At 49.3% G+C, this 10,693-nt stretch overlaps 1 protein-coding gene across 2 annotated transcripts; it reads right to left on the bottom strand.

The window, feature by feature from the left end:
• Window positions 1-172: 172 nt before the first annotated feature.
• On the bottom strand, window positions 173-9,224 carry LOC103627397 (protein FAR1-RELATED SEQUENCE 6). 2 transcript variants are annotated; one of them, XM_008647686.3, is made up of 7 exons: window positions 8,878-9,224; window positions 6,376-8,400; window positions 6,216-6,251; window positions 5,950-6,063; window positions 858-923; window positions 604-757; window positions 173-513 (listed from the first exon to the last, which is right to left on the bottom strand). In XM_008647686.3, exons 1-6 carry the CDS (start codon window positions 8,947-8,949, stop codon window positions 629-631), a joined length of 2,442 nt encoding a protein of 813 aa, XP_008645908.1. In that variant the 5' UTR covers window positions 8,950-9,224; the 3' UTR covers window positions 173-513; window positions 604-628. The 2 variants fall into 2 exon arrangements, with proteins under 2 accessions (XP_008645908.1, XP_020394175.1); XM_020538586.3 differs by having other exon boundaries at window positions 6,376-8,789; window positions 8,878-9,033.
• Between the last annotated feature and the right edge of the window lie 1,469 nt (window positions 9,225-10,693).

The raw sequence follows: 10,693 nt of genomic DNA, 5'->3' as shown, positions 1-10,693 counted from the left end.
AAAACAGAGCACATTTTTCACGTTTGACAGGTTTGTTAGTTTTGAATAAATTAGCTTTGCTCTGAATACCGAGAGAACAACAAAACTTCCAATAGAGCTCTCCTTTGGTATGCCCTGATTATTGCCGAAGTACCCAATGACCAGTCAGGACACGCTTCAATGCCAAGAAAGATATAATCATAATTTGTCCCCTTTATATTTCTATATGCATTAGCCATCGATCTGGTATCGACAATGGGAATTCGAAGGCAACTGACACCGTACTCATGAGCCATGATAGAGCTGTTCCAAGAACATTCATTTACATAGCATAAAAAGGACAAGGGGACTTGTACATTAGGTGGAACCTGTCTTGCAGAAATCAGCCACACACAAAAAGAAAGTGTGCGAGAGATAATTTCCGGTCCTGGGCCAGATACCTTGGACAACATTGAGGTAATTGTTAGTGCCAGCGTCCATATGTAAAATTTCTCACGGCATGAAGTCAACGAAGTCAACGTATGTACAGAAATCCTGGGAAGAACAAATAAAGTTGCCACAATTCAGGTGATGTGACCATAGTTGAACTAAGCATACCAAGCATTAGAAGTAAATCAGGAAAACCTGTTCAAAATGTTAGTAGTCCACCCTAGCCAGATGCAGATGCTGGGGTTCCATTTGCCTGTTGGGATGTCTCTGTGAGCTTCTGACCGCGAGGTCGCTTACTTTTTCCATTGGCTGAAGTATCCTGCACGGTCTCATTTGGCTTCGGAGGCACCTAGCCATACCACCGTGCCATTGAATGCAATCAGTTCATGCCCCCCAAAAAGAAGTCCTTGCAAGATGAATGGAACTTGCAAACAAACATAAAATCAAACCTGGAACATCTGCTGGTACATCACTGGCATCATAACATTTCCAAAAGCATGTGGATCAACACCACTCTGAAAATTTAACCAGCAACAGTCAGTAGCATATTCCTACACAATAAAATGTGCCTCAAAAGTAAAAATAATAATAAAGAAAAAAACTTGAAAATAAAAAAACAATTATCAATTAAAGCATGTTCGCTTCGGATTAAAGCCAGCTGTTAGTAGAAGCCGGTACGGATTAAAGCCAAGCGAAGCGAACAGGCACAAGTACTCCATTCAAATTCCAAATTGTAAGTTGTTTTGGATTTTCAAAGCATGTTATTGTGCATGTGCTAACTCTGCCTATGTTGTCTCAACATAGCAAGTACTAAGGCTTGGCTATGCACCATACCGGAACCCTAGCCATTCTAATGGAATGAAACCTGAAAGAAATCCGTTGGGGGGCATAACCCTCTTAGCGACGACTCGGTATGGTGTTAAATGGCAAGGGCCTGGTAGGCTCCCCATTGGTGACACGTCGTGTCACGATCTAGGCACGGTGTCAAGCGAGCAAGGATCAGATCGCTACTTCTTAAGTGGTGCACCACATCGGCGCCCACGTCACCACGTGTAGTGAAATGCGCAAAGGTCTTCACATCACCGACGGGTGTGAAGGGTAAGGAAGCTAGTCAAACCAACTAGTATCTGTTTAGGTAAGTTAGAATGTAGGGTCGCTTACAGGTAATTTAAAGGAGTTAGTTGAGACAACGACTAAGATGTGTGTAAATAACTTATGCAACCAAGAGACTAAATAGAAGGGTCAAAAGGCAAAGGACGTGTGTTAGAATACCCGTTCAGGGTTTGGGTTTACCGCGTAATTACCCTCTCACCCCTGTGTAATGGGTCAGGCCCAGCTAACTCAATCTATTAATACAACATCTAACCCTATGTTAGGGTTAGGGTTTCCGACATGGTATAGAGCTAGGTTCCAATTTCTCCCTCCCTCCCTCAGCCGCCGGCCGGCTCTACCTTACTCATCACCGGCCTCCTCTCCCTGTTCACCCCCCTCCAGCAACTCCCTGTCGGCCGCCGCTTGCTCTCCTCCCCAGTCAGACGCCTCTCCCATGGACTCCCCGACATCCGCCGTCGCCGCCTCAGCTGAGGGCGCGGCCCCAGTCGTCGAGGTCGCCCCCGCGACCTTCACCCTCGTGCCCGGCACCTCTCTGCTCGAGGCCGGCGTCATCACGGCCCGGGGGCGCGGCCCTAGTCGTCGAGGTCGCCCCCACGACCTTCTCACTTGTGCCCGGCGCCTCCCTGCTCGACGCTGACACCGTCATGGCCCGGGAGCGCGCCCACGACCTTGCCGCCCCCACGGCCAGCGCCTCCATCGCAGCCCGTGCTGTCGCCGCGGCCTGTGCCACCCTGTGCTCGGCCCCCACGTGCCTAGTGACAGCCACCGTAGCAGCAACCGCCGCCGCGGCCAGCGCGTGATGCTAAGCTCGACCTCTCGGGCTACCCCACGTGCACGAGTGCTCCTACCACCGCCGTGGGAGCGGGCCCTATCTCGCCGGCAAGCTTCTCTTGGCACACGCCCCCTGGCTTCCCCACCACGCGCTCGCTCGTCGTCGACGCCATGGGCTCCCTCGGCGCACTCCACCGACTCCGCGTTGGTCACCGCCATCCAGGTCGTTGTGGCTGCCTCACAGGAGCGCGAGCACGCCACGTCCCTCGCCCTAGAGCAAGAGCGTGCCATGGGCGTTGCCCTGATCGCACAGCGGCACAACGCCTCATCCTCGGCCATCCTCCGGTCGTCCCTGAGGCTACTCTGGTCACTCACGAGCCCCCCCTCGCCTTTGGACTCGACGCCGACCACATCGCCGCTCTCCACGCTCAGGCTGCCGAGATGCACAACATTCAGTCCCTCGCGTCCGTTGTGTTGGACCCGACATCCACCCAGTACCCTCGTTGGTGGGGTCAAGTCCTCACGCTTTCGCCAGTGCGCTCTCACCGATCATGCCCTCGATGACCTCGTCGCCCCGCCGTCTCCATCATGGTGCCTAATGGACAGTGTGGCCTTCTCGTGGCTCCACGACACCATCATCGTTGAGCTAAAGGACATCATCCGTGACCAAGCAGACACCGCTCGACAGGCGTGGCTCGCTCTCGAGGAACAATTCCTCGGGAACCGAGAGGCTCGGGCACTCCACCTCGATGCCCTGTTTCACCAGTTCTCTCAGGGGGAGTACTGCCGCCAAATGAAGGACATGACGAACTCTCTTCGCGACCTCGGTGAGCCGGTCGCCGACCGTACCTTGGTGCTGAACCTTCTGCGTGGCCTCAGCCCCCGCTACGTCCACCTGAAGGCTCTCATCAAGAGGATAGTGCCCTTTCCCCACCTTCCATGCCGCGCGGAACGGGCTTCTCCTCGAGGAGCTCACCATGGTGACTAAGGCACCTGCTCCGACCCCGGCCCTCTACAGCACTCCTCCCGGCGGTCAGGTGCATTGGGGGGGGGCTTTGCCCTCCGTCGACCGAGGCTCCTGTCCGCCCTCCACCCGTGGTCCATACGGCTCCTCGTTCAGCTTCCACCGCCGACGGAGGTCGTCGCCCTCGCAAGGGCGACTCCATCCGAGGTGGTCCCTTCGGCCGGGGTGGCGACCGAGTGTGGCCATCATTCTACAACCCCCGAACCGGAACCATCTCCATGTGGTCGGGCCAACCCCGAGTGCCTCTCGTCCTCCGGCGCCAGCCCTCCTGGCGGCGCCTCCCTACGGAGTGCCACCTACGACTCCGACACCGCCTCGATGCCCTGGTCCCCGCTGGGTGGAGGATGGGACCCCGCCTCCCTCGCCGCCGCCTTCAGCACCATGGCGATGACCCCCCACCCCACCCCTCAACTGGGTGGTCGACTCCGGTGCTTCCTACCACTCCCACTTCAGGCATGCTCTCTCGGTCCCATTCCTCCCATCCCTCGATCGTCGTTGGAAACGGTACCACTATGACAGTCACCTCTATAGGTGCCTTTGTTCTCCCTGGGCCATTCTATCTCAACGACGTTCTCATAGCCCCTCACACCACTCATAATCTTCTTTCTGTTCGTCTCATCGGTTCACCACCAATAACTCTTGTTCCATTGAGTTTGACCCCTCTGGTTTTTCTGTGAAGGATCTAGCCACCAGGACCCCTCTCACCCGCTGTGATAGCTCGGGGCCCCTCTACACACTCTGGTCTTCCTCCACCGGCACGTCTCCACCTCCCGTCCTGGACTCCACCACCTCCTCCACCACTTGCATTGTCGTTCGACCATCCAGGAGCTGACGTCATGGCCAAGCTCACCAGTAGTTTAGATCTTTCATGTAGTAGGAAACAAGAACATTGATGAAGATGTTAGCCATAGAATCAAAGCAGGGTGGATGAAGTGGAGTTAAGCATCAGATGTTCTATATGACACAAGGGTACAACAAAAGCTAAAATGTAAGTTTTATAGGACGTCAATTAGATTTGTTATGTTGTATGGTGTAGAATGTTGGCCTAAAAGACGACATGCTCAACAAATAAGTGTCGCGGAAATGTGTATGTTGTGTTGGATTTATGACCATACAAGAAGGGATAAAGTGTGAAACAATCATACACGTGATAGGCTAGGGGTAGCACCAATTGGAGAAAAACTTGTCCAACATCGGTTGAGATGGTTTGAACATGTCCAGCGGAGAAATCTATAGGCACTAGTGTGTAGTGGAATCCGAAGATGCGATAACAATGGAAAGAGAGGAAGAGGAAGGCCGAAGTTGATATGGGAAGAGACCGTAAAAGGAAACTTGAAAGGATTGAAATATACCCGAAGATTTAGCCTTGAACAGGAGTGCATGGAAAACAGTTATCTATTTGCCCAAAAATTGAATTGTGGTTTCTGTTGGTTTATAACTTTAGCCTATCCAAACTTGTTTGGGACTAAAAGGCTTTGTTGTTGTATTATTTTGTGCATAAGTCTTCTAGACACACGTAGCAAAAACTATGTATCCAGAAAAGTCCAAATGACTTGTTATTTGGAACAATGATATATAATTCATTTTTGCTAAAGATTCAATATTTTTTTACCAGGTGTAGAGAACAATTAATAACTACGGTTATTGCAAATATTCCTGATTCAATATGCAAGAAAAGCATCAATATCCTGGAATAGTGCAGATTTGGCACCCAGGGTGACTCGCGGCCTCCTTATCTGGAGGTTGGAGCGGACATCTTAGTCAAAATAAACAAAAGAAAACAGAGATAGTGGAGCCTTTTTCCTCTTCCTCACCGCCACACAGCCCACACCACCACTCGTCTTCCTCACATCACCAACAAGCATGCTCCCTTGTGACCTCCTTTGCTCCTCCCAATCTCCTAGCTCTAGCTGCCGCATCACATGGGATGAGACATGGATCCACTGACTTCTTGCAATGCTGTTTGACCTCGAGCACGGGCCGGCACTCAGTCATGGACGCAATGCTCATGGGAGAGGACTTCCTCACCGCCACACAGCCCGCACTGCCACTTGTCTTCCTCACACCACCAACAAGCAAGCTAGCCATGGCCCTGCTCTCTTGTAGCCTCCTTTGCTCCTCCTAGTTTCCTAGCTCTAGCTGCCGCATCGCGGGGGAGGAGGTGTGGATCCACTCGCTTCTTGCACCGCCACTTGATCTCGAGCACAGGCCAACAGTCAGTCATGGAAGCAGTGCTCATGGGGACAGAGGGACACGTTCCGTCACAAGGGAAGGGGCACTCTCATGGAGAGATGCATGCGCTCGCAGAGGGCAAGCTTGTGGAGAGGTACACAATTTCATGGGGCGCGTGGATGGGAGCGGAGAAACGTGAGGCTGGGCCCGTCACTGATGCAGCACGCACGGGGAAGGCTGCATGGTGAAACACAGACGGAAGCAGAGGAACACAAGATGAGGAAGGTGGAGGAAGAAACACTGTCAGAGCCTGTTGTCAAAGCAATTCTTAGTGATGCCAAGCATCGACTCCAAATGAGGGGGCCATACTATTTTCGTATCATGGAAATTTGGTTTTCTAATGCCTGCGGGATTTCACCAAAGATACGAGAAAGCATATATGACCATCTGTATTGACATACCGGTACCATGTACACAATGCTTGGCCGAAATGCTGTTTGATTGCCTACAAATTGTTGGAGATTAGCTGGTACTCCAATGTAGCCAGTAGGAACTATTCCTTTTTCTGCTCCTCCCTGGAGTAAAAATAGCACCCAATCAATACCTTCTTTTTAAGGAGATTTCTGCTTATATTGAAAGCAAATAGTCTTGCAAACCAATCAATATCCTCAGAGCCAGATGTATCAACTAAGGATATGAAATTAACTAATGCTTAGTGCAATCTTACCTTTTGGGATTGTGGTACTTGCGTGACTGCTGTAGCCTGCATATTGCAAAACAACCCATTTAAGGAAAATCATATCGAGTAACAATTCTAATTTCCACAAAGCTTACAAGAAAACATGTGTAATTGTGTATCTAAGATTTATTATAAGTTGAGCCAGTACCTCTGGTCCTTTGAGACCATCATTTCCATTTCCAGTAGCTGCACCCACCATGGTTTGGCCAGTCACAATATTTGGTTTATTTACTTTAGGAACACGAGACTTGATCCTTGGTTGTGTATCATCATGTGTGTTGCTATTTAGCAGAAATTTCTCTGTCTCCCTTACCAACCTCAAAGCAAGGCGATACTTATCTGATAGGACTGCAGAGTCAACAAGTTGCAAACATCTTATTGATAAATAGTCATATCGATCCATGCGATTGTTAGGAACAAGATCGCTTGGAGGGCGTCTCATCACATGCAACTGTCGAAAATCCTTCTTCCACCTATCAAGAATATAATGTTGTGGGATTTCACGAACCAGTTGAAACTTGAGCATTGAGAGACTATGCCTACATAGTATGCCACTGAATTGGAAACCTCCACATATACAGCTAATATTCTTTTCGTCCACTTTGTATGTCACTGCAAAAATTTTACTCATAGTCCTTTTACCATCTTCAAAGAAAATGCACTCCTTGACATTGAATGTAGAGACAGGCCCATCAACACTAATTAAAGATACATGGCAGTACATTATGGCTTCAATCTCATCTTGGAACTTCTTGAACATATTATGTGTGTATACTTTTGAGAGCTGCTCTTCCATATAGAATTTTGATACCGGTGGGCGTTGCTTATGAAACGTCTCAAAATCTGCTTGGGCCTCCTTCTCATATTTACTCTGCAAAGCCATCTCATACTTGACAAGAAATTGTTTCAAGGTAGTTTTCAAATCAACATATCCATCAAAAAAAGGAGTGATTGTTTCATTTCTTTGTGTAGTAGACATTCCTGCCCAAAATGTATCTTTAATAAAAACAGGAACCCATGAAGATCGACATTCATAAAGTGATCTTAACCAGTCATTGCTCTGAAGCCCACTATATGTAATTAAAGTATTCCATTCTTCTTCAAACTCATCAATGGTTAAAGAATCATATACAGCCTTATGCATCGCCTTGTTGATAGCTCTGTACTCTGACAGCCCACCTAAACGTTCTGCGGCCTTCCTCATTATCTGAAACAAACACATTCTATGACGGACTCCCGGAATAATCTCAGCTACAGCACTTTGGATGCCCCTACAATAGTCAGTGACAATAGCCTTTGGAAGATTGCCGTACATACATGCTATCCAAGACTTAAGTAGCCATGAATAGGTTTCTGCTGTTTCATCAGAAAGCAGGGCACACCCCATCAAGACAGATTGTCCATGATGATTCACCCCAATAAATGTTGCAAGAGGCATATCATATTTACTAGCCACATATGATGTATCAAGTGTGATGACATCACTATAGTACTCACACATGGCTCTAGACCGTGCATCTGCCCAGAAAACATTCCTGGTACAGCCTTCATCGTCCAGGTCAATGACATTAAAAAAGTTGGCATTTTTGGCCTGCATCCGAGTGAAGAAAAGCCGAAGGGCCTCCGAATCTCCAGGTTGGAGCTTCAAACGACCCCTCTCCACAAAGCTGTTGTGCTTGCTCTCACCAAACAGAAGCTGCTCAAGCTCCCCCAGCTTATCCATGGGCATCTTGCTTGACTCTTCAACAGGCATAGTCCCAGGGCCACCCATACGCAACCGCCTCTTTGCAGGGCCAGAGAGCTGCTTATAAGAGTTCAAAAACCTTGCCATTGCAGGGCTCACTGGGTGATTATGATCAAGGATCGCCAACTCTATATGCAACAATTTATCTCCCCACAACTTCACTCGTACTTTGGCTGGGCAGTTAGTGGTCGATGAAGCCCTTTTCCGAAACTTCGGCTCATAACGTGGCCTCCCTCCTTTGCAGCACATAAGCTCCAGATATAAGCAGGTCCCTTCTCGTGAGAACGAAGACCTCCTTACTGAGACACCAAAGCCAACACGGCGGGCATACCGGCGGTAGAATCGGTTGACTTCTGTGTGATTATTGAACACCATACCAACTTCCGGAACACCAATATCCTCCCCGTCGGACTCCTCCAATGTGGGATCCTAAAAGAACTCCATCATGAAACCACTTGCATTGCAAAGTACTGGAAAAAATCCAAGTTTTTCAAGCTAATACAAAGTGAAGTGAAGTGAAAAGTAACATTTTGAAACATAGAAAATACAGAATTACAGAAATAAAGTGATGAACAGAAACACAGAATTACTAGACACTAGACCGCTTACTGAAAAAACAAATGCTAGTCCACTGACGAAAATAGAGTTGAAATATGAAATAGCTACCCATTAAAAACAAATGAATCAATCAAATCCAAACCCTAAATGACAACCACTGCCTGCCCGCCCGCTTCAGAATGAAATTCTGAAGGCTTCCTCGGCAGTCCCACACCTCGAATCGAATTCAAGGAAGGCAATGGAAATTTCCCCGCACATAGCTGTTAGCACATATCAAACGCTCAGGATCCCAAGAGCTCTAAAAGGATCAGCACTGACAGAAGAACAGGGGGACGGGGTGAGTCTGACCAGTGCGTTGAGGTCCCGGCGCCGAGCACGGCGGGGGTTCTTGGACGTTGGGAGCGGTTCCTCCACCTCCATCGCCGGAGGGCCCGCCGCCGCCGAGGTAGACTAGGGTTTCGGACGGGTACGGCGAGGCGGGTGCAAAGTTTGGTGACAAACGAATTAGGGGACGCAACCTCTGCGCATCTGCACAAGGGCCCGAGGGAGGTGGGGCCCGGCCTTTAGCTCTCGGCTTCCCCGCCGCGCAACAGTGAACGCGAGCAGCTGTTCCAGCAGCTGTCCGGCCTTTAGCTCTCGACTTCCTCACCGCAACAGTGAACGCGCCGTGACGCTGTTAGGGCTGGCATTCGGTTTTTTTTTAAACTTCGGTTTGGTTTTTCGGTTTTAAAAAACTCGGTTTTTTAAATATTAGAAACTGATCGATTTTCTAGAAAATAAAAAACTGATAAATTCGGTTTCGGTTTTTTACTTCGGTTTTTTTTAAAAACGAATACCAAACTTATACTCAAAAAGGCTACAAGACAACACATTACACACAATTTTAAAAAGTAAAAATTATATATGTACTAGTCGGTTACCCGTGCGTTGCGAAGGCTCACAACAATATCCACTTAAACTATCCCTCAAAAAGATCTCAAAATTTTATATTGATTGTCTCCGCTCTTCGCATAATATTTTTATGAACGCACAGGTACTATAGGCAGCAAATCAGAGACACTCATCCCTCGCCTCCCCCACTTCCAAAATTTCGTAGAGCAGGAGGGGAAGGGAAGAGGCGGGCATATATGTTCGTTGTCGTAGAAGGACACGACAAAGACCTGGGCATCTAGAGACGGCATAGCTAGTATACCGCTAGATATATAGGAGAGAGCACGCAAGCGGAGAAAGAAGCCCTACCGGAGCAGCTCCAAACCGAGAGGCACCCGCACCAGGCGTCAATCCGAGAAGGGCGAGAGAATGCGAGTGTATTCCCAGCCCTGGACCCGCCGAAGCGACACAACACCACCACAAACTCCATAGCATATGTCGACTGCTGCCACGCTACGAGCCTTAGTTGTCCAATATCTCAGACCTGGACACCTCATTGCCAGGATAATCTAAGTGTGGCAGGCGCCACCATGTCCTCCTCGACGACACGCATGGAGAAAGGCCAGGGGTATGACCGACTCGCCCCGTACCCGCGTCGACGAGTGTCGGTCGGCTCGCGGTTGCGACCGTGGGCAGGGACAGCAGGTTGGGGAGGAAGAACAGGGCGAAGGCTGGGAATACGAACGGGACATCCGACGATGGTGAAAACGATGGTGCGCGCATGATGTGAAACGTCCTCGTGGACGTACAATATCCACTGCGCGAGTCGGTGTCGGGGCTGGTGTCGAATGAATACGAGAATGGGGTGGCGCGGAGGTGGAGGCATGAGGTGAGAGAGAGAGAAAGTATAATGGCGAACGAGATGGTGGCAACTGAGGTGAGGACCATCACTATCATGCGGACGTATATATGGCCAAATGGGTCATGTCTGACGAGCCGGTTCGAATCACGATCCATTTAATAGTGTCTTGGTCAACCCGGCACGAGCAACGTGCGGTGCTTGGGCCGTAGCCTCGGCCCGTAGTGTTGGCCTAGCCTGACACGCTTTTTTTTATTTTACAAAAAATCATATATACATATGTACAAATTATATTCAATATTATAAACACGTGAGCATGATGTTTTACTGGTTAGACAACTTCATCCAGTGTCTTCCGCCCTTCTTCCATCAGGGTGTGGGTTCAAACCCCAACTCCTGCATCACTTTTTAACATAACCCACCTCCTGCACCGCT

The sequence above is a fragment of the Zea mays genome, chromosome 5, assembly GCF_902167145.1.
Source record: "Zea mays cultivar B73 chromosome 5, Zm-B73-REFERENCE-NAM-5.0, whole genome shotgun sequence".
Lineage (NCBI taxonomy): Eukaryota > Viridiplantae > Streptophyta > Magnoliopsida > Poales > Poaceae > Zea > Zea mays.
The sequence above is the reverse complement of the archived record's forward strand: the minus strand, read 5'-3'. Positions and strand labels throughout refer to the sequence as shown.